General features: G+C 35.4%; 1 protein-coding gene across 3 annotated transcripts in view; it reads right to left on the bottom strand.

Annotated features, from left to right (window-relative positions):
- Positions 1–23,192, bottom strand: part of LOC141398713 (neurobeachin-like) — a 906,809-nt gene that overhangs the window by 375,479 nt on the left and 508,138 nt on the right. Inside the window, exon 3 of one of the 3 annotated variants that reach the window (XM_073976300.1) lies at positions 5,442–6,772. The exons of the other annotated variants lie outside the window; for them this stretch is intronic. Within the exon in view, the coding sequence (XP_073832401.1) occupies positions 6,752–6,772 (21 nt within the window). The 3' untranslated portion in view covers positions 5,442–6,751. Of the gene's footprint in view, positions 1–5,441; positions 6,773–23,192 lie in introns of those variants that run through there. 3 annotated transcript variants of the gene reach the window in all.

Here is a 23,192-nt window from a genome sequence, read left to right as displayed (position 1 = left end):
CATTTTACATTAACAAACAAATGTTAAAGAAATGGATGGTGGATGGAATGAGAGATTATCAAGGATGCTTATCTGGAAGGAAGCGACTTACAACTTAAATTATAAATACAAACACACGTTATGTTAAAATGTTAGTTCACGCACATACGTACATATGTATAAAGTATACGGAATCTGATAAACTCATAACTATTAAGATTCGTGTGACACAGCCAACGAAAGGAAAATGCAGTCATCTGCATTAATGAATTGGAAAATTATAGAAGGAAATTTGGCGAGGTTTTGTGAAATATGGTCTAAAACTACGAATTATAAATTTGAAAATTGTATTAAATAACAGGGAAAAAAGTATCAGTCGACCTTGCCGACAGAGATATACCCTCAGCCTACGTGAATTAAAACACTTTTTCACAAAATTATGTTTATTTAGAGGGTTTTCAGAATTCAGAATGGACTTGGGCACGAAAAACAGGGTCATTGGGAGTACCTTCGGTAAACATTTCCAAAGGATCCCGGAACAGGCCTTTAACTGCACTTAAACAAAAATATGTTTGTGGTTAGTACCCCAAGAAGTGGACCGATAAGGCCCACTTTTAAACATAAACTAAGTTCGTGCAAAATATTTCGAGATCAAAAGTTTGGACCAAAACGGTTGCTCTGTTTATGAGATATTGCTCTATTGAATTTGGACACACTGTGCGCCGTACTGTTCGTAAGCGTGACACAGTGTTTAGCTACGAATCAGAAGTTCGCGTCTTCAAGTCCGGCAGAGAAATCTGACAGAGTAATTTAAAATTGTCTAGTGCGGTGAAATTGGTCAACAGATCAATAAATCGATTACTACTAAGCGATGTAGATGTGACCAGTAATCAGAGGCATTCAATGTGTATGTATTTATCAGGGTTATGACTTTTTTACAACCTCATATCCCTGTATCATAGCGTGATGAGTTTCTATATTGTTGGCGGAATTCGACAATCAGGGCACTAAGGTAGTCGCGTACGCGGACGATGTGGTTATACTGATAACTGGCAAGTTCTTCTCTACAAATGGCCTTGGTGTAAATCCAACGAAGACAGAACTGGTACTGTTCACCAGAAAGCGAAAGCTCGGCGACTTCGTGCCACCAATACTGGACGGGGTACAATTACATCTCTCTCCTGAGGCCAAATACCTAGGTACGATCCTGGATTCAAAATTGAGATGGAAAAGAAACGTTGAGGAACGGACGAAGAGAGTTATGATTACACTCTATTCATGCAAGAATTCGATTGGGAAGAGCTGGGGATTGAATCCAGCTATTATACACTGGCTGTATAATGCTGTTGTGAGACCCATCTTATCCTTCGACGCCTTGTCTGGTGGCACGCGCTTCGACATAAATCGAACTCCGGCAACATAGACAAGGTGCAGAGGTCAGCCTCGATCCTGATAACTGGAGCTTTTAGAAGTACACCGCAATCGGCTCTAAATGCGATGTTGAACCTCTTGCCTATGAGACTCAGCATCAAAGGTCAAGCAGCACGTAGTACCATAAGGCTACATGAATTGAATCGTTGGCGCGACAGCACCTATGGACATGGATGCATTCTTCTGGAGCTAGGACCAAACCTTAGCTTAAATCCGCAGGGGAAATTCAACGACTATATATCACCAGTCCAAAGATTTGAAGATATTGACGGTTCCAAGATGGAAGAAGGTACCGGAGCTGGCGTCTACTGCGAACAGCTTTGTCTCGAACACTCATACTGGTTGAACAGTATGGCTGCAGAGTTGATTAAAAGTCTGGATGCAGAAATCTTTGAACCGGTGACTATCTTCGTTGATAGTAGGCCGGCTCTGAAAGCCATCAAATCCTCCAACATCAAGTCTGAGGCCGTGCTTGAGTGTAGAACTGCTTTGGAGAACCTCACAAACGCAGTCCGACTGTGCTGGGTACCGGGACACTGTGCCATTATGGGAAGCGAGAAGGCAGATGAACTGGCAAGGCACGGATCGCAATCGACAAGTCTAGCAACCACTGATTCTATCAAACCACCCATATGCCACTTTTTCCGGAGCGTGGAAACGTTATTTGAAGAACGAGCCAAAGAACTATGGCACAATGAATCAAGGTGCAACGTCTCAAGGGCCATTTGGCCGACTCTATCAACAAATAGAACAACTTCACTCTTAAATTTGAGCAAATCAGAAATTAGGGTATTGACGGGGGTCATTACCGGTCATTCCAACATCCGAGCATTTACCACCAAATGGCAGGATGATGGCGTGGTCTCTTGCAGGCTCTGTGAAGATGAAGAGGAAACGGAGACTATCGAGCATATTTTATGCCGCTGCCCGATGACAGCTCGAAAGCGACATAGTTTAACTGGAGTATACTTTCCTCCAAGCTTAACCTTCTACTCAAACATGGAACCAACAATCATTAATAATCAAAAATTTAAATTGGCTGGGACGGTGCAACCCATAAGCGTAACTAGTTCTCTGGAAGTTTTCTAACCATCACCTGGTGTTATTGGTGATGGTTAGAAAACTTCCTTTTTTCTTGCATGTCACATTTATTTTTAATAATCTATTTATTATTATTTTCCCAAACTCCCCCCTCTTTTTTCCTTATTTTCTTTCGTTTCTTTTTGTATTTTCAGGTACCTCTCAACATCTTTCTCTGCTTTATGGATGATCACAATGGACCAAAGGTGTCCGAGTGGCGTAGTCACTATGGTGGCTACACATCCCCAAACCTAACCTTCTACATAAGATTACATAAAATCTTAATTATAAAGTGATTCGGCAAAAAAGTTACCGCACAAAAAGCTTTTAAATTTTTTATTATTCAGAACTTTTGACTAGGTATAGCACACGACGTAAACGAAATGACATAACCGTTGGTTTCTCACTATTTCATCGTCGTATTATTACATATATATAATTTTATATTATATAACATTATTTCATATATCATAACAATTAAAAGTGGTTTGTGCGGGAAATTTTTCAATATTTATGTGAAATAAAATTTCTTTTAGTCATTAATAGGTAAAAGGTCATTCATTCGTGCAACAGGAAAAAATTTTGTGAGAATTTTTTTTTTTTTTTCATTTCATATTATTTTTTCAAAAAAGTCATAACCCTATTATTTATATTAATACTCAAATGATTTTCTCACTAAATATATACGTAGCGTATGATAAATAGTAATATGTATAATAAATATATTCGTTATACGCAACACAAGACTTCCAGTTAAGAGAACGACCACGTGGCGGGTTCTTTAATAAAGAATTCATCAGGAACCACACAACACCCAAGTAGCGGCCAGTAGCTGACACCTCAGTAGTTTGTATTGGACTTTATTAATTTGAAGAATAGCACGGTCGTGACCTACATACCTATCTCGCTTGAGCCTGACTTTAATGACCCGTACATGGAATGTATGGAGTTAGCAGTTAGGTGTAGGACTGCCGAGGTAAATAGCTGTACTCCAAGTTATAGGCATGACATGAGCTCGCTTTTGAAAGATCATAACCGTTTCGTCTTAGGGACTTTATTGCTCATCATAAGTTATAGCATTCGGTCCTCGAAAACGACCAGAGGGGTATAGTTACACCTGGGCCCTATTCCCCGAAACAACTTATCAACTTTTCATTTTGCATTTAGCAATATTTTTGATAATTCGCAAATTTTTGCATTCCACAGAACCTTTATTTTTGATAAGCGATAAGATTCTAATGATAAGTTGAGTTTGCTCAGTTTTCAAAAAAATTTTGCTCTTTGAAATTATAAGGATCGAATTACTTTTTTCCGAACTTTCACCCTTCAAACCAAAGGGGAAATAAGCGTGGATTTTTATAGCAACCAAAAATGACAATAGGCTTGGATTTTTATAGATTAGGAGTTACAAAAAGGAAAATAGGCGTGGATTTTTTAAAGGTTTTTAGGAGCAACTAAAGAAGGCAATATGCGTGGTTAATTTTAAAGATTTTTAGGAGTTACCAAGAAGGACAATAGGCGTGGATTTTTTAAAGATTTTTAGGAGTTACCAAGAAGGACAATAGGCTTGGATTTTTTAAAGATTTTTAGGAGTTACCAAGAAGGACAATAGGCGTGGATTTTTTAAAGATTTTTAGGAGTTACCAAGAAGGACAATAGGCGTGGATTTTTTAAAGATTTTTAGGAGTTACCAAGAAGGACAATAGGCGTGGATTTTTTAAAGATTTTTAGGAGTTACCAAGAAGGACAATAGGCGTGGATTTTTTAAAGATTTTTAGAGGCAATCAAAGAAGACAATAGGCTTGGATTTTTTAAAGATTTTTAGGAGTTACCAAGAAGGACAATAGGCGTGGATTTTTTAAAGATTTTTAGAGGCAACCAAAGGAGACAATAAACTTGGATTTTTTTACGATTTTTAGAGGCAACCAAAGAAGACAATAAACTTGGATTTTTTAACGATAATTAAAGGCAACCAAAGAAGACAATAGGCGTGGATTTTTTAAAGATTTTTAGAGACAACCAAAGAAGACAATAGGCGTGGATATTATAAAGATGTTTAGGGGTAACCAAAGAAGTCAGTAGACGAGTTTTTTTAATCTGTTTAGGGAATTATAAGGATCGAATTACTTTTTTCCGAACTTTCAACCTTCAAACCAACCACCCACTCCGAACTTCCACCCTGGCAACAACCCCATTCCGAACTTCCAACCACCCCATTCTGAACTTCCAACGTCAGAACCACCCCATTCCGAACTTTCACCCTCCGAACCACCTCCTCCGAACTTTCACCCTGCGAAGCACCCCATTCCGAACTTCCAAACTCCGAAGCATCATACAAATCGATGTTTCTCGATTTTACACTTAGCCTAAACTATTTGAGAGTATATTCTTATTTTATTTAATTTTATTTCATTTCATTTCACTTTATTTTATTTTATTTTATTTTATTTTATTTTATTTTATTTTATTTTATTTTATTTTATTTTATTTTATTTTATTTTATTTTATTTTATTTTATTTTATTTTATTTTATTTTATTTTATTTTATTTTATTTTATTTTATTTTATTTTATTTTATTTTATTTTATTTTATTTTATTTTATTTTATTTTATTTTATTTTATTTTATTTTATTTTATTTTATTTTGCTTTACTTACTTCAATTTAATTTTATTTTATTTCATTTAATTTTATTTTATTTTATTTTATTTTTTTATTTATTTTATTTTATTTTTGATAAATCAAAAAAAATGTTGTATTTTATTTTATTTTATTTTATTTCATTTTATTTTTTTATTTATTTTATTTCATTTTATTTTTAAAAAATCAAAATTTAATTTTATTTTCTTTTCTTTTCTTTGGTTTTATTTTGTTTTCTTTTATTGTATTTTATTTTATTTTACTTTATTTTATTTTGCTTTACTTTCTCCAATTTAATTTTATTTCATTTCATTTTATTTTATTTTATTTCATTTTATTTTTGAAAAATCAAAATTTTATTTTATTGTAATTTATTTTATTTTGTTTTATTTTATTTTATTTTATTTATTTTTTTTTTTTTTTGGAGGTTTGCGTTTTTTATTTGGTATGACGACTTCTATTTTGTTTTTCAAAATAGTCAGGCTTAATCCCATAGTCGTTGTTTTAATATTTTATTAAAACAACTTTAATTTATTAGTGGGAAAAAATTGGTGATGTTTACCAAGGGGTAAGGCGGGGAGACTACACAATGTTGGATAAATTCACTTTAAGACCTGCTCTTAAATCACTTTGGTTTTTGCTGAAGCAACTGGCATTCGCTGCCTCAATTGTCAATTAAGACAGTTAAGTTCACACTTATTGAGAAAGCAGCCCGAAAGTTGTAAAAAACCCCTATGGCACCATATGTAGTGGCTGGAGAACACGAACCGAATACTGAGTTCGTCCACACTTTGGATATGTAATATTTTTTCGAATATTATATGAAATTCGAAGGTGGTGCTTATAGGTCCACTCATTCCGGTACCTTCCCCACAAAAGTTCGAAAATATTCGCTAAAATGGTACGCGCGATTTTGGGTCTCTAAATATTGTCGAAGCTTAGTTTATGTTCAAACTTGGCCCTATCTGTCCAATCCTTGTGATACCGCCCACACAAATGTTCAAGATTTTTGTGTGGTTAAGGGTCTGTTCGAGGATCCTTTGGACATTTTTACCTAAGGTTTTGCTAGTGGCCCTATTTACAGCGATATTATGTTTTTCGTAGGCTAGATAAAAGCCCTATCTATCGATATCCCTATCTGTCGATATCCCCGCAAATTTTTGAGCTTCAATCCTATCCATACTTTTATCGGTTCATACGCCCAAAATTTTGAAAACCCACCTAAGTACATAAGTTTTTTTTTTGGGAAAAAGGTATTTCAATCTACACAGGCTGAGGGTATATCCCTGTCGGAAAAGCCGACTGATACTTTTTACTTGTTATTTATAAATATTCTTAAAAAAGTCGAAGTACTTAAAAACTTAGCATTTACTCCATATATTTTTTGTAATAATCATCCGCAAACCTTCACAAATGATAGAATTTAAAAAATTTATTCGTTCGGATGTCTAACATAACTACAAAAGTAAAATGTCAGAAGTTTTTCACAAAAATAGTTTTTGCCTTCCAATATATTTTTTATATAACCTAATCGGACAGGATTTTATACGGTTACGGTACAATTTCTGGCAATATTTGTATGTATTTTTGTAAAGCTACAACTTACGGCAATTAAAATTCAATTAACACAACTGGATACATACCTGCAAATAAAATGAAAAGAAAACATTATTCAAACAGCTTCATTATATTTGATAAACAAATTCTTATTTATTGTATTTTTCACATTTTAGTCGAATTTACAAAAACAAAACCCTACTGTAAACGGTCTTTAATACATGTGCCACTGTGGATTATATATTCATTTAATCAAAGATCAAAAGATCAAAGAAAACAATTAATTTGTAATGTGTAAAAACCAACATTTGCATAGAAATTGAAGTCGAAACAAATTCCTCTAAATTAACTTTAATATGCAGTGGCTTAGAAGATGACACAATTTAAGCTGTTGCCCTGTAATAATAATTTTTGATGCAAAAAACCAACTGGATATGAAATTAATTGAAAAATCTGGCGTATTACGTATGAATAAGAAACAAAAAACTATCATATGATTATAGCAGCACACATTTAATGAGGTTAAACCAACATATGATGGCATACTTTTAGGGTTATTTAATAAATTTTTACACTGTACACATGTACACATAAATAATCAATGACGTAAGAAGAAAAAGCTTATTTTTTCATTGCGAAAAAAAATTATTGCACACAATTTAATTTTCTTTGAAGGCAATTGAGTTTTTTGGTAAAACAAAAAAATGTAAAAACATGCCACAAGCGTTTTAAACAATTAAATATACGGTGTAAATAAAAAAGAAATATTTTTTCTGTATTTGAATAATATATTCAAAGAGAAAATGCAAGAGCTTGTTAACGAAGTAAAAAAAACTTGTAATAACAAAGCTAGAAAAAATGGCAGATAGGCAGCACGGTTGGTATTGTAGTGTTGTACATCGTTTTGGTATATGTAGAACGGAAGTTATACAATCTGTCTCAAAAACTATGTTAGAGTAAGTTTATACTGAAGTTTATTATCACGGTAATGATATTATCGTTAATTGGATTGACATACATATAACGAAAAAAAATCTTTCCCATTTAAAAAAATATTTTTGGTACATAAATTAGGAAACAAATCGTCGTTCCAAATCCGTTTTTTTGTAACTAACTTTGATCTTAAACAGCTTTACGTATTTACTCACATATTTCTTAAAATAATAACGCTTATACATGGGGAAAACGCCTCTCTAACATATGTCCCAAACATATTTGGCATCAAACATATATTTGTTTGCAATCAGTCCCATACAAACATAACATATGCTTGGGTTCTGCAAACAAATATATGTTTGGGTGCAAACAAACTATATGTTTGGGTGCAAAAAATTTATATGTTTAGGTGCAACAAATTATAGGTTTGGGTGCAAACAAATACAAACCCAAAAGCCACAAAAAAAAAAATACAAACACATGCACCAGTCGGTAATTTCCGAGAGCAAGGGTGCGTAAATTTCAATGTGAAACATACACCAATGTCATTTACACCAATGCTTTGACATGTCATTTTCACCAATGCTTTGGACTGTCATTTCCACCAATGCTTTGGCATGTCATTTTCACCAACCCTTTGCAATGACATTATCATTACGACGAGAGTTTTAACAACGTTGGTTGTAATTTCGAGTCTCCGACAGCATCAAGAGTCTCCGTCAATTAATCTTATATATTTAGAAAAAAATTTATAAATAAAAACACAAAATCCATCTCTATTGGATAGATGGTATGGGAACAAATGCTGATGAAAAGATCGGATCTTTCACGACTTCCTTTGCATGGGTTCAAATGCTGATGAAAAGATCGGATCTTTCATGACTTCCTTTGCATGGGTTCAAATGCTGATGAAAAGATCGGATCTTTCACGACTTCGTGCGAACCAATGCAAAAGATGCCATGAAATCACGTCATCGCATGGAACCCCTTCCTTCAAATTTTGCTGGGTAATTAATACAATTTTTTTCTTTTCCTCTTCTCTTGCTACGTTGGTTAACAACAACAAATCACGAAACACACGTATTTTACGCATTACACCATGCACACAGCTCTTTATTATAAACCAGCATTCCGCAGCTGTGAGAGCCCTGTTGTTACTCTCTTTGACAAAAATCCTCTCCACCCATAAAAAATATGTTGGTACCCAAACATATTAAATTGAGATATGTTACAAAATATTGCAAACATATATTTGTTTGGACACAAACAAATTATGTTTGGATCCAAACATATATTTGTTTGCAATAAGTCCCAAATAAATATTTGTTTGGATCCAAACATATTTCTAAAATATATTTTTCTGCGTGTTAAGTCGGGAAGGTTGGAGCTATAATATTCACGTTATTTGCAAACATATGAAGAAAAAAATAAAAATGGATCAGTCGGCTTTGCTGACAGAATATACCCTCAGCCTGTGTGGATTGAATCACATTTTTCCCAAAAACAACTTATGTGTTTAGGGGGTTTTCGGAATCTTGGGCGTATGTACTTGACGACAATGACGTATTAGGACAAAATCTGAAAAGTTTTATGGAGGAGGTACCCAAAGGAATGGACCGACATAGTCCATTAGGGAGTCTTGTTTTGGGAGTCATTCCTCTCGATAGGACCATAATATCAGGAATAACAAGGCCACAATCATATTATTGTACTTTTATTTTTTGTGCTTTTATAGGAAAAGTTGAAGGAAAAATTTTAAATATTCCATTTGAACCAAATAGAATTAAAACAAAACTTCTATTGAATATGTTAACTTTTGAAATGCATATAAACCCCGGAATCGTTTAAATGAAATGATGCTGATGATTCGCTGTATTTAAAAATCGGACGTTTCAGTGCGATCTATTACGAACCGTGGATGTAGCATCGTACTCAATTTTTAGAAAATACTTATTATACCTCCGCAATAGCTTTTAAATATCTGTTTTCGCACAATTTAAGCAGACGTATAGCAATATATATTTGCTTAGTAATGACATATCGAAAACGCGTTTTAATATGCGATATTTTCAAAAACATTGTTTTGCACATTTTTGAAATTTGAGGGGTATCATATCTGGCTTATTAGATTCACAATGCAAAAAAACTCAATTTACGCGGGTTTTCACGGAAATCGAATGGCTGTTGTAAATTTTAAACCAAAAAATATTTTTTTTTTTTTTTTTTTGAAACATGTTTGCACAAAAATTTCTACTTTGATAGTGGATGGCTCTGATCCTATGAAGGTTGCACTCTTGAGTTATACATGCAAAAATGCGTAATCGCGAGTACTACAATCACATAGTTACTAAGCGTTTAGATAAATCCAGCTGCGCATCACGCATAATAAAATTTTTCAGTCTTCAAAATGTCAGCAACCGTTTGAGGTGGATACAGTGGATATATTAAAAAATCGTACATTAGAAACCTTATCTTTGAAGTGTATTCTTCAACTTCTTCTTTGAAAATTGAGCTCTACATTGCGCTGCAAGGCCACTAATTGGATATTAATTTTCAAAAAACTCTTATTCTCCAACGATTTTTTCCTATTTTTTATGCCCTTAGCCTTCAGGCTAGAAAGGGTATATACGCTTTAATACGACCAAAAATGTGACTCTTAGAAATAACGGTTTTAGACCCCAAGTATGTTCGGACGATATTCGTTTCAGACAATTTGGAGTCGATTTAGCCATGTACGTCCGTATGTCTGTCTGTCTCTCGGTGTGTCCGTCTGTCTGTCTGGTTGGCTGGTGCGCACGATAACTCTCGAAGGAATCAACCGATTCGAACCAAATTTTGGTTATCGTAATACTTTGTCCAAACTTAGTTTAAATTCGAAGATTGGCAATATCGGTTCACTCCTTCGGGTACCTCCCCCACAAAAGTTCTAAATTTTTCTGTAAAATGGTATGAACGATAACTCTTGAAGGGAACAATCGATTTAGTCCAAACTTTGCACATCGTATTATTCCTTCCAGACATAGATAGGGTTCGAATATGGACTATGTCGGTCCACTCCTTCGGCTACCTTCCACACAAAAATTCGGATAAGTGAAGTTCAAGAGCACCTCGTGGATCGTTTTATATTTTTTTTCAGTAGGTTGTCTTGCGGCTCACTTTACGACGGTACAATTCTTTTCGGGCGCAAGTCCATACTTCCTGAGATAATGGCCTAAAAGCTCAAAGAAAAAGTTCCTGACGGCACCAACCAAAATGACAAATCCCCAAGATACTTCTCGCAGGGAGTTTCTGATTGATGCAGACTGTGCACATCATATTATTTCATCTAGTAATGTATCAGGTTGGAATATGGACTATATCGGTCCATTCCTTCGGGTACCTCTCACACAAAATTAGGATAGAGTGCAGTTTAAGAGCTCTTTTCGGATAGTTTTGAAATTGTTTTCAGCAGGTTTGTCCTTGCGGCTCCCTTTACAACGGTATATTTTTTCCGTGCAAGTCCATACTTCCTGAGATATTGGCCTAAAAACTTCAAGACACCCTGACGACACGAACCAGGGTTTGTACATCGTATTATTTCTTCCAGTCATGTATCAGGATGGGACATGGCCTGCATCGGTACACTCCTTCGAGCACCTTCGCACAAATTTCGGGAAAAGCAAAGTTAAAGCTACTCTTGGAACGTTTTGATTCTTTTTTCAGTAGGCTGCCCAACGGTAGAATATGTTCTGGAGTGAGTCCATACTTCCCGAAATAATGGCCAAAAAGCTCCAAAAACCCTGCCAGCACATACTAAAATGGTTATTGAGCAAGATAACTCTAGAAAATTTTCAAAAAATTCTTCCAAACTTAATTTAACGTCTATCAAATCTTACTTCCTTCCTAACTGTGTTGGCATTCTACAGAACATTTCTCCCGCAAGTCGAACTAACAAAAAATGTCCATTTATCTCTCGTGTTTGCTTTATTGCTCCAATCTGTTCTGCGTGTACCGCCATGCGGCCCGTATTTATACGCCTTTTTCATCTTCGCTAATTCTTATGACATGGCCTAGCCTTTGCAATCGTTTTATCTCGATACGTTTAACTATACTTATGTCGTTGTATTGTCGATACAGTTCGTTGTTCATACAATTGTTCCACAAACATCTCTGAAGGGAGACTTCTCTCATATCAATGAGTGCACCCCGATTCATATTAAGCTCAATGATATGGGACTTACTGTTTATCGCCGATGTTACCTAGCCGGGGAAACGGACCGACGTCCTTCAGCGTGCAAGGATGGGGTGCATACCATTGCACCACGGTGGTACCTAAGTTCATACGACGTCAATATTCACCGTCGACGCATATTGACCCGTAGATTTTTCGATGAAATTTTCTCTCAAACACACCAAGCTTTGAGTTATCTGCTTGCGCAAGTACGCATACTTCGGAACCATACCTCAATGATTTGTAAAGTGCTATTTTTCTTTCTTAAACCCATTCCTTAAGCAAAAGTAGCATCTATTAGCCAGTACATCTATTCGTCTTCTTATTTTACAATTTATGTTTGTGTTTATTACGGGGGCAAGGTAGACGAAGTATTTAACTACCTCACAATTATAGGAACCAAGTTCCACACTTGGTTCGAATTCTATGGACGTATTGCGCTTCGATGTCATCAATTTTGTCTTTACGCCGTTTACTGCTAGTTCTCTTAAGCAGATTCTTCTTCGAACTATGCAAGTAACATGTGGCTGTCACAGGAAAAGTTGTCTCCTTGTCTGAAACCTCTTTTATTATTAAGCTCCTGAAGGGTTTTTTCCTATTTTAACTGAGGGTCGAGTATCAATTAACGTCATCTTACAAAGTCGAATGAGCTTTGTGGGGATACCAATAAAGCCATGGATTGACATATTTTTGAACGTAGAGGGCAGTCGAAGACTGCTTTATGGTCGAAAAAAATAGTTGTCGATCGGTATCTCTTGATTCTTCTTCCGCAACGAAAATATCAGGTAAATGGTGGCCAGGTCTAAAGCCGCTTTTGTATGGTCCAATTATTTTGATGGCCAAAGGCTTTAACCGTTCCCACGAAATCCCAGACACTATCTAATTTACAATGGGCAGCAGACTTATGTCCCTACAATTAGAGCGACGCAGAATGCTCAGGTTCCACTCGTTGTTCCTGCCAGATGGTGCTAACTAGCTGATGCATACACTTTAGCAGCGTGTCGCCTCTGGTTTTGAACATCTCTGCTGTTATGAAACCGGCTCCTGCTGTCTTATTATTCTTTAGCCGGTTTATTGCTGTTTTTACCTCATCTTGGCCGGGCGGTATACATTCAATACCATCATCAGGGAATGGATCTATGGTATTTACGTCGCATTCGCTAATATTGGATAACAACAGTTTGGATAAATTATTTTTCCATATCCTGAGCAATATCTGCATCTGTCACCAGATTACCATTCTCTACAGGTGCCTGTATCAAAGCCATCAGTTTGATGTTTCACTTTTTGGTAGAATTTTTGGACTTCATTCTGGCTCCTGTGCATCTCTATTTGTTCACACTCCCGCTTTTCCATTTCTCTCTTTTTCTTGCGGAAAAGACGTTTCTCCTCCCTCTTTTTATCCAGATACCTCTCTCGTGCGCTACGCGTTTTTGCTGATTGTAGTAGAGTAGCCCTGTATGCTTCATTTTTTCTTCAGTAGCATCAGGACACTCCTGGTCACAACATGGGTTCCTTGGTGGAGGTCTCTGGTATCCAAGTATGGATTGTGCGGCTTTTCGCATGGAGTGGGGAATAGCTTGTCATTGTGCCAATATGCCATCGGGACGAGGAGTGTTGACCGATGTTCAACTTCCATGTTGTGTCTGTTAGTACTTTATTTGCTAAGTTTAATCGGGTATGTACCTTTGCTGTAACAATGTTGTGGTTCGAGTCTATGTTTGCGTACATCCAATACAGTCGTTGAATGCCTTCCATCTATCACAACGTGATCAATTTGATTTCCTGTTTTTTGGTCTGGAGACAGCCTGTCGCAGTTATGAATGTCGACATGCTTAAATCTGATACTGCTACCTTCCACGTTTTTTGTCGCTGCAAAATCTATTAGCCCCAATCCACTGTCAGCTGTCTAACTGTAGAGACAGAATTTCCCGTCTTTTAGGCCAAAGATATTCTCCTTTCCAATTTTGGAAATAAAATCGCCTAGAATCATTTTAATGTCATGGGCAGGACAACGGTCATATGTTTCTTCTAAGCGCTCGTATAATATATATTTAATCTGTTCGTCCTTTTTTTCAGTGGGAGCATGAGCTCAAACGAACCTTATATTGAAGAGTTTTGCTTTCATCTGTGTTGTAACAAGAACAGATGTTTTAGCTTCCGATCAACAACAAATCCGCAACCAAACTCATGCTTTGTGCCATGGCATGAGCGCAAATAAAGTTGATGTTGAAAAATTTTGCTTTTATCCGTATTGCAGCAATTCATTTACTAGGGTTAAGCTGGAGACCAGATGTTTTAACCTCATAGCAGCTATAATGCAGTGCGTCACCTTTAGGTATTGCTATAACGCCTTTCCCATTCCCTCGTATTTCCAGTATGACAGTAATATCGGTCGTGTATTTTTCAAATACATCTGCCAATGCGTAAACTGCACCTTCTCTATAAAGAGTGCGAACATCCCAGGTGCAGATTCGCAGATCATGGTCCTTAAAAAGTTCGCGGGGGTTGTCAGCTTTAGAGGGGTTTGTTTGGCTTTGTCTTTTTCTTTGTTTTTTTTTTCAGAGGGATCGTTTAATAACCCAACGCAGAACCAAAGTTTTTAACGTGCTTATGGCTAAAGGCGCGGCACATGTTAGCTGACTACGTTTAACTGCTCCACAGGTGACACCACGAGAAGGTCAGTGTCAACTTTAGATGAAAGAGAGACCAAGATAACTGGACTTTGGCATGTTAAAGCCGGTCAGTGCCGTTGCTTGGTACCTTTCATACCCTACGTCACCCTCAAATTTATAATACCAACTTTATGGAGTAGCATCTATAAGCTTTCAGTAAATTGTGGCTCATGTGTTGTGGCATTATGCATTTAAATTGAACACAAAAAATGCTCTGAAACTCATGAGTTAAAATTTAATTTAATATTCTTTTTGTTTCTTTATTGTATATACAACAATGCAAAATGTATAAATATGTTGGTACCATGTGCATGAACGCGCACACACATACATACATACGTTCATTTTATAGTTTTTGTTGTATACTCTATTTAGTTATGAAATATAGAAGAACGATATAAACTGTATTCTATACATGTTACAACTCGAAAGAGAGCTCTAACTAAAGTTGTCTTTATTGTTGTTGTTTGTTCTGGCTATTCCACTAAAACCCAATAAATATTGACAATATGTATATTTGTAAATAATAAAAAATAACTAAACTTTTTTATACCTATAAAACACCAAATGGTGTAGTCATAGAGAATTTTATTATTGTTTCCTGCTTCAAAAAATGGGGATTATTTAAGTAATTTATGAATAATGAATAGCCTAAGCTGTCATAAAAAATGCAGAGATTTTAGAAATTTGTTATATTCGGGAGATTATATTGATTCTAAAGATTCTAAAAAGAGGAAATTACTAATGGCCTAAAAATAAAAATAAAACTTGCAATACGAACAATTTTTGAACCCATAAGTGCATAGCAGCTGTTATCAAACAGCTGTACTGAATAACTGTGACATGTTCATGACATAATAAGGTACTATTTTTATTTCGCCGTTCAAATTAAGAATTATAAGAACTTTGTTTGAGGTGCCGCACTTAGCAAAAACATATAAGATATTTTATTTTATTCAGAAGTGTATTACTTATTATTTGTAAAACAATTCAGCTTAATCTGAAGAATAAGTATGATTAATGAAGTCATTTGAATGAGAATTTCTCAAATAGTCGTAGCAGTAATTAAAGAAGAGAATTATTTAGAATTTGTATACCCTCTACCATAAAATAGTCTTTAATAAATTTAAATAATTATTTTCCTTTCACAATTTTAGATGGAAAAATTTTTCGACCATAGGTTATCCTAAAAGCCTAAATTATCTAATCTAATCTAAAAATGTGTTCAGCCAAGTGAAAGGTAATGCCAGCCCAGTAGGCGCAAAGAATCGACCTATTTTTAACATTTTTGGTGGAATAGTTTTACAACTGCAGGGAACCTTAAAACTCAAATAACGGGTAGTTCCGTCAAACAATGTGGCTAAGACCCTCAAAATACCGAAAATTGGTAGGCACCGTTATATGGAAGCTATACCAAAACCTGGACCTATGTTGACGATTTTTAGTGAAGAAATTTCGTGACCACTGAAAATTCAAATGCCAAATTACAACTTGTTCGATTAAAAATTGTAGCTTAAATCCTCAACATACCGAAAACCGGGAGGTACAGTTATATGGGGACTATTCCAAAACATGGACCTATATTGACGATTTTTGGCGGAGAAGTTCCTTGGCCACCAAGAAGTTCAAATGTCAAATTACATATAATTCAGTTAAAAATTTTAGCAAAAATTCTCAAAATACCGAACTTTTGCGAGGTACTGTTATATGGGGCCTATTCCAAAAAATGGACCTATACCCATCATTTTTGGAATATAAGTTTGATGATCACTAGGAACCCTATATGTCACATTTGAAAATGTAACTAAAAACGGCAAAATACCTGAAATTTGCTGGTACTGTTATTTGGGGGCTATACCTAAACCTGGACCGATATAGCATATCATCAAACTTGACCTTCCGGCATCAAAAGAAGCATCTTCCCAAAATGTCAGCGTCCTATCTCCATTGTTGTGGATGCTATAGGGATTACCATGGACGGACGAACGGACATGCATAGATCGACTCAGAATTATACCCTGATTATTTCAATGCGTTACAAACGGGAAAACAATCTTACTATGGTGAAGGGTATAATAACTTAAGTTAATTTATTTTGCAGTTATTAAGAAAATATATTACTAAAAAAATATGAAAAATATTAAGGACATGATCGTTGAATAAGCAGCTGGAATCTCCTTATGCAGTAACCATTATCTCATTGCATCGATCCCAACACTGAAGAAGACTTCCCACTGCCAATTGTAAATGTATTTTCCTATAGACATTTGGTATGAGGTTCTGATTCGAAAGTCAATAGTCATATTGGAACTGATATGTTATTGAGGCACCATATGGACTAATTGGAAGGATTATGAAAGGCCATATTGATCCACAGCATCGTGGTGGCACTTACAAGGGAAGGTGTTAAGCAAATACTTCTAGAAAATATATCGAACTGAAATTTTTACCTGTGGTGCAATTCTCTAACTCAGTTTTACCGACAAAAATCGTTTACCGACAAAAATCGTTAAAATTAAAACGCAAAGTTATGAATGAAAAGTTCAAATAAAATTTGACAACACTCTCGCTATCAGTAGAACTTTCCGACTACTTTTTATTCGTTGCTAACTTACCGAAAAATATCTTTAAATACCGAAATTATAAGCATTTTAATTTTACCGATTTTTGTCGGTAACTCGAAAAATGTGTTAGAGAATCGCACTACTGACCTGAAAATACTCTAAAAACACTGGTAAGAACGGCGTTATGTTCGGCCTGGCCGAACTTGTTATACCCTCCACCACGAGTTGTATTGATGTAAAATGGAACAATTAGTTTCCTTTCGTTTATGAAGAAGACAAAATACTAATTTCAGTCATTCCTGTGAGATATTGACGTCACAACCTTCAGAATTACGAAAATCAGGGAGTATTGCTTTAGGATGCTATATCGAAACGTGCACCTATACCGACGAATTTGAGTCGGAAATGGGGCTATATAAAGGCGTGGACCTATACCAACAAATTTCAGGTGGAACGTTTTGTATCCTCAACGAAGACTAATTAACAAATTTCAACCATTTTGGTGGGATAATGAAGCTAAAAACTTCAAATACCGAATATCGGGAGGTACCGTTCTATGGGGGATATATGAAGGCGTGAACCTATACCAACAAATTTCAGGTGGAAAGTTCTATACACCAAACGATAACTAAATACCGAATTTCAGCCATTTTGGTGGGATAATGAAGCTAAAACCTCCAAAATACCGAATATCGGGAGGTACCGTTCTATGGAGACTATATTAAGGCGTGTACCTATACCAACAAATTTTAGGTGGAACGTTTTGTATCCTCAACGAAGACTAATTACCAAATTTCAACCATTTTGATGGGATAATGAAGCTAAAGCCTTCAAAATACGGAATATTGGGAGGTACCGTTCTATGATGGCTATATGAAGGCGTGAACCTATACCAACAAATTTCAGGTGGAAAGTTCTATACACCCAACGATAACTAAATACCAAATTTCAGCCATTTTGGTGGGATAATGAACCTAAAACCTCCAAAATACCGAATATCGGGAGGTACCGCTCTATGGGGGCTATATGAATGCGTGGACTTATACCAACAAATTTCAGACGGAAAGTTCTATACACCCAACGATAACTGAGTACCAAATTTCAGCCATTTTGGTGGGATAATGAAGCTAAAACCTTAAAAATACCGAAAATCGGGAGGTACGTTCTTTGGGGGCTATATCAAAACGTGGACCGATATATCCCATTTTCAATACCAACCATCCTGCAAGTAATAAAAACATCTTACCAAATATTGACTCTATATCTTTAAAATTGCGAGCTGTATCTTGATTTCAACAGACAGACAGACGGACGCACGGACAGACGGACATGGTTAAATCGACATACATTTATGCTGATCAATAATATATATACTTTATAGGGTCTCCGACGAATATTTCGATGTGTTACAAACGGAATGACAAATTTAATTATACCCTCTATATGGTGGAGGGTGGGGGCCACCGTGGTGCAATGGTTAGCACGTCCGCCTTGCACTCAGAAGGTCTGCGGTTCGAATCCCAGGCCAAGCAACATCAAATTTTCAACGGTGGCAAAATTCCCCCTCAGTAATGCTGGCGAGATTTCCTGAGTATTTAAGCCATGAAAAACTTCTCTACAAGTGGTGTCGTAAGACACGCCGTTCGGACTCGGCAATAAGAAGTAGGTCCCATATCATTGAGCCAATATGAATCGGCGTGCACTCATTGATATGAGAGAAGTCTCCCTTGTCCCATCTGGGATGTTTGTGGAACAATTATATATATGGTGGAGGGTATAAAAATATTGGAGTGCTAGGTGCAAGTTTTCACCTGGTTCCCGAATCATCCTGAATTGTGGTATATTACTGTTACAAGCACATTGTTCAAACGAATTTCTTGTAATCCAGTATAAATATTCAGTTTGGACACCGTAATTCAGTACTATTTTTTGCAATATTGAATATTTATAGTATATGTATATTAGGGAGTCACCGTGGTGCAGTGGTAGACTCGTCCGTCTTGCAACAGAACATCAAACATTTTCGGTGGTGGTAAATCCTTTCAGTGTAATGCTGGCTTACATTTCCTGAGTATTTCAGCTATGAAAAACTTCTCTACAAGTGGTGTCGTAATACACAACGTTCGAACGCGACAATGAAAAATATATTCCCTATCATTAAGTCAATATGAATCGACATGCACTCATTGATATGAGGGTAGTCCCCCTATCCCTTCCAGGATGTTGTTAAACCTAACTGAATACCTGTTAAACATATAAAAAATACCAATTATTTAAGGAAAAAGTTAAAGAATTTATTAATAATTTCAAACGATTGAGTTTGGTTGCAAGCATTCCCAAACATAACATATGTTTCGGTCCTGCAAAGAAACATGTGTTTGGGTGCAAACAAATTATATGTTTGGGCGCAAACACAAACCCAAAAGCCTCAAAATAAAAAACAAACACATGCACCAGTGTATGCTCACTTGCTCTCGGCAAGCGCTCACTGGCTATTTCTAACATGTAAACACATTTATAAATGGTGGTGTTTTTTATTGAAGGGCATAGAAAAAAAGCAAAGCAACAGAGACACATAGGTACATACAAAATTCCAAGGAAATACATAACACGCTTTAATAAAAGAAAAGCTGAATGAAATAAATTATAAAAAGTCGCATTTTTAAAAAGAAAAACTTCTTCTTAGCCTGGGGTCACACTAGGCAATTATCTGCTCCAGCGACATGGAGTGTGTGTTTACTGAGAGAAAGTGAGTATAAATTTCAATGCATTATTAACGCTCATTTGCTCTTAGTAAACGCAAGAGCAAATATTTGCCTAATGTGACCCTAGCTTTAGTTGTGAAATAAAACAAATTTTCTTCAAAGCTGAAAACATCAGCGAGAAATCGGCATATGGAACCAAATGATTATATAATGTAATAAATAGTTACATCCATATTTCAAATATACATATGAATACATGTATATGAAAAATGTATTGATGTAATTACCAATATTAAATGCGATTTCTTCCTTGTCCAATAAAATATTTCCATTCACTTTTTTGATTCAATTATAAACTGTATTGGACATTTAATTTACTAAAAAGCACAATTTCTTTAAGAAAACAAAACACTGATTTATTCACTCACTTAACCGTCTTTACTTAACGATGTTCTCTAGAACACTGATGAAAAAAGACCAACATAATTAATAATTTTTTTTTCTTTTCCTCTTCGCTTGCTACGTTGGTTAACAACAACAAAGTACGAAACACACGTGTTTTACGCATTACACCATACACACAGCTCTTTAATATAAACCAGCATTCCGCAGCTGCGAGAGCCCTGTTGTTACTCTCTTTGACAAAAATCCTCTCCACGCATAAAAATATGTCCTAACATAAAAAATATGTTGGAACCCAAACATATTAAATTGAGATATGTTACAAAATGTTGCAAACATATATTTGTTTGGACACAAACAAATTATGTTTGGATCCAAACATATATTTGTATGCAATTAGTTTCAAACAAATATTTGTTTGGATCCAAAAATATTTCTAACATATATTTTTCTGCGATACAACTTCTTAGAATGTCAATACCATTTCTCGTAGTATAAGACCAGTGGGACTTTTGTAAACCAGTGGGACTTTTATTGGAGATCAGATCATAGTGTATCTTTTGACAGGTGGTTAAATCTTTGTTTACATCTTACCTATAGAAGTTTTATATGCCGAAATAAAATAAATGTACATAGGTTTGATAAATGTTTATCACGAATCAGTTTTATATTCCGCGAAAGAAATCTCATAACTAAGCCATTTTACGGAATGCTTATTTTCGAAGGCTGTCGAAGAATGTCGTCAACATATGAATCACCAACTTATAGAATTTTAACGATTACACTAAGTTTCTGTTGTGGGAATGGTTCGCGGCTGAAAATGATTTACGCAGAAGAAAAATTATATAACTTCCATAGAAAGCTTAACTGAACAAGAACATTTCGGAAATTCGTCCGCTTGAACGCGTTATTACATAAACTTCCGCATACATCATGTTAAATAAAATGGGGTTTTTAAAGCATTAGGAAAATAAAATACCAATTTCTTTGAATTGCAAATAAATTCCAAGAAATTAAGTATTGATTACATCAAAATTGTGAATTGTTTTAAATTCAAAACAACTCAATCATCATTATAAATATTGGCGAGCATTAGTGTTTCCAAAGCAAACAAAAGTGTAACAATAAGAATACTGTTGTTAACGATATACTGTGGCGTTGTCCATTGATTCGATCACCGAATCGCAGCAGTATGTTATAAATTCATTTGCAGCAACATAACCAAAAAAACGTCATCAATTGTGTGTTTTGCTGTCTATAAAACATTCAAAAGTTTATTTTTTCATTCACAACGAATTTTGTTGCGTTACCAAGCAAAAGCATTTTTTATTAGTTATGGTGATTTCATGAAATGAAAAAAAGAACTCCTTTGTTGTAAACTATTTTACAATTACTCCTCCATGTCACCCGTACAAATAGTAAAAGCCGCATTGGTTGGTTGTGTGATTTATTTTTGTAAAAAACAACCAAAGGGATATAAATGATTTATTGATAGTATTGTGCGAAATTTCTCTATGTGGAGAATGACACCATATGTCACATGTTCAATTTCTGGGTTTTTGGGTCATCTACAGTGAATAAAGGAGAAATATGTATGTAGGTGTTTGCAAATCATCAGGAGAATACATGGTATTAAATACAATATTTAACCAGTAGATTTTTTGGGAAAGGGAAAAATTCGTGTCATCTCCATTTAAGTAACATGTGCAACAAATAACTCTTGGTTTTCGTGGGTAGCAACTGTTAATGTTGTAATTGGATTAAAATTTAAATGGATTTTTTAAAGTGGATATTATACAATGTTAAAAGAGGATAAAACATCGTAAATGGGAACGTGTCGAAGGACCATCACAAAAAAAAACGAAGAACTAAAAACACACAAAAAAAAACTAAATTATAGGCGACAAGAAGAAGTTTTGGAATTTTCCAGGTGTCTACGGGGAGGTATTATAAACACAGGGCCTAATTATTCCACTGACAAACCCAATAAACACAGTATACACCAAAATGCAGTCTAAACTTAAAAAATCAACACGATAACAGAATTGGCCTTAAGGTGATGCACAAAACTGAACACCGTTTGCGCAGGATGGAATGGGCCTTTTTTGAACTACATCTAATTTTCATGTTGAGTTATTCCCATAACAATATTTTATGTGTACTAACATGAAGATAACTACCATGATCTGCAAATCTCCACCTGGTATGTTCACAATCTGTATAGTTCTGTATAGATGTACAGATGTACTTGAAAAGTACAAGGCCGATATAACTGTCATACAGGAAATACGACAACACATAAAGGTGATGCACTGCATTATAGCTGCCATTACAAAGCCTGACTTTGGTTGCGGATTAGTAGTTGGTCGAAGGTTAAATAAAACATCTTGTCTCCAGCTTCACGCCAATGAATGGAAGACTTGCTACAGTTCGTATTAAATCTAAACTTTTCAACACCTGCTTTATTTGCTCTCATGCTCCCACTGAAGTCTAGGACAAACAGACCAAAGATATACATATTTTACAAGCGCTTAGAAGAAACATACGACCGTTGTCCTGCACATGACGTTATGCGATTTTAATGCCAAAACTGGAAAGAAAAATATCTTTGGCCCAACAGTCCGGAAATTCAGTCGCCATCGTGAAACATCTGACAATGGGATGAGACTTATAGACTTCGAAGCAGCAAAAAACATTTTTAGCAGTTTCAAATCTATAATGCCAACTGGCTGTCTCCAGACCAAAAAACAAGAAATCAAATTGATCATGTTATGAAAGATGAAAGACATTCATCGAGCGTGTTGGATGTACAGTTGTTCTGAGGAGCATACATAATAGCCGAGTCTACAAAGGTACGCACGCGATTAAAAGTTGCAAATAAAGTACGGACAAAACACGGAAGTTAGACATCGGTTAGGTGCAATCACAATAGATAACCACAAAATATGTCAGTCAATTAGGAATCAGTAATTGACTCAGAATTGCTTTATCAAAGCACTCCTAGTCCCAATTAC

Source organism: Musca autumnalis, unplaced genomic scaffold (genome assembly GCF_047663935.1).
Source record: "Musca autumnalis isolate F117 unplaced genomic scaffold, ASM4766393v1 scaffold_3, whole genome shotgun sequence".
In the NCBI taxonomy this organism is placed as follows: domain Eukaryota; kingdom Metazoa; phylum Arthropoda; class Insecta; order Diptera; family Muscidae; genus Musca; species Musca autumnalis.
Note: the sequence above shows the minus strand (reverse complement) of the source record. Positions and strands in the feature narration are given on the sequence as shown.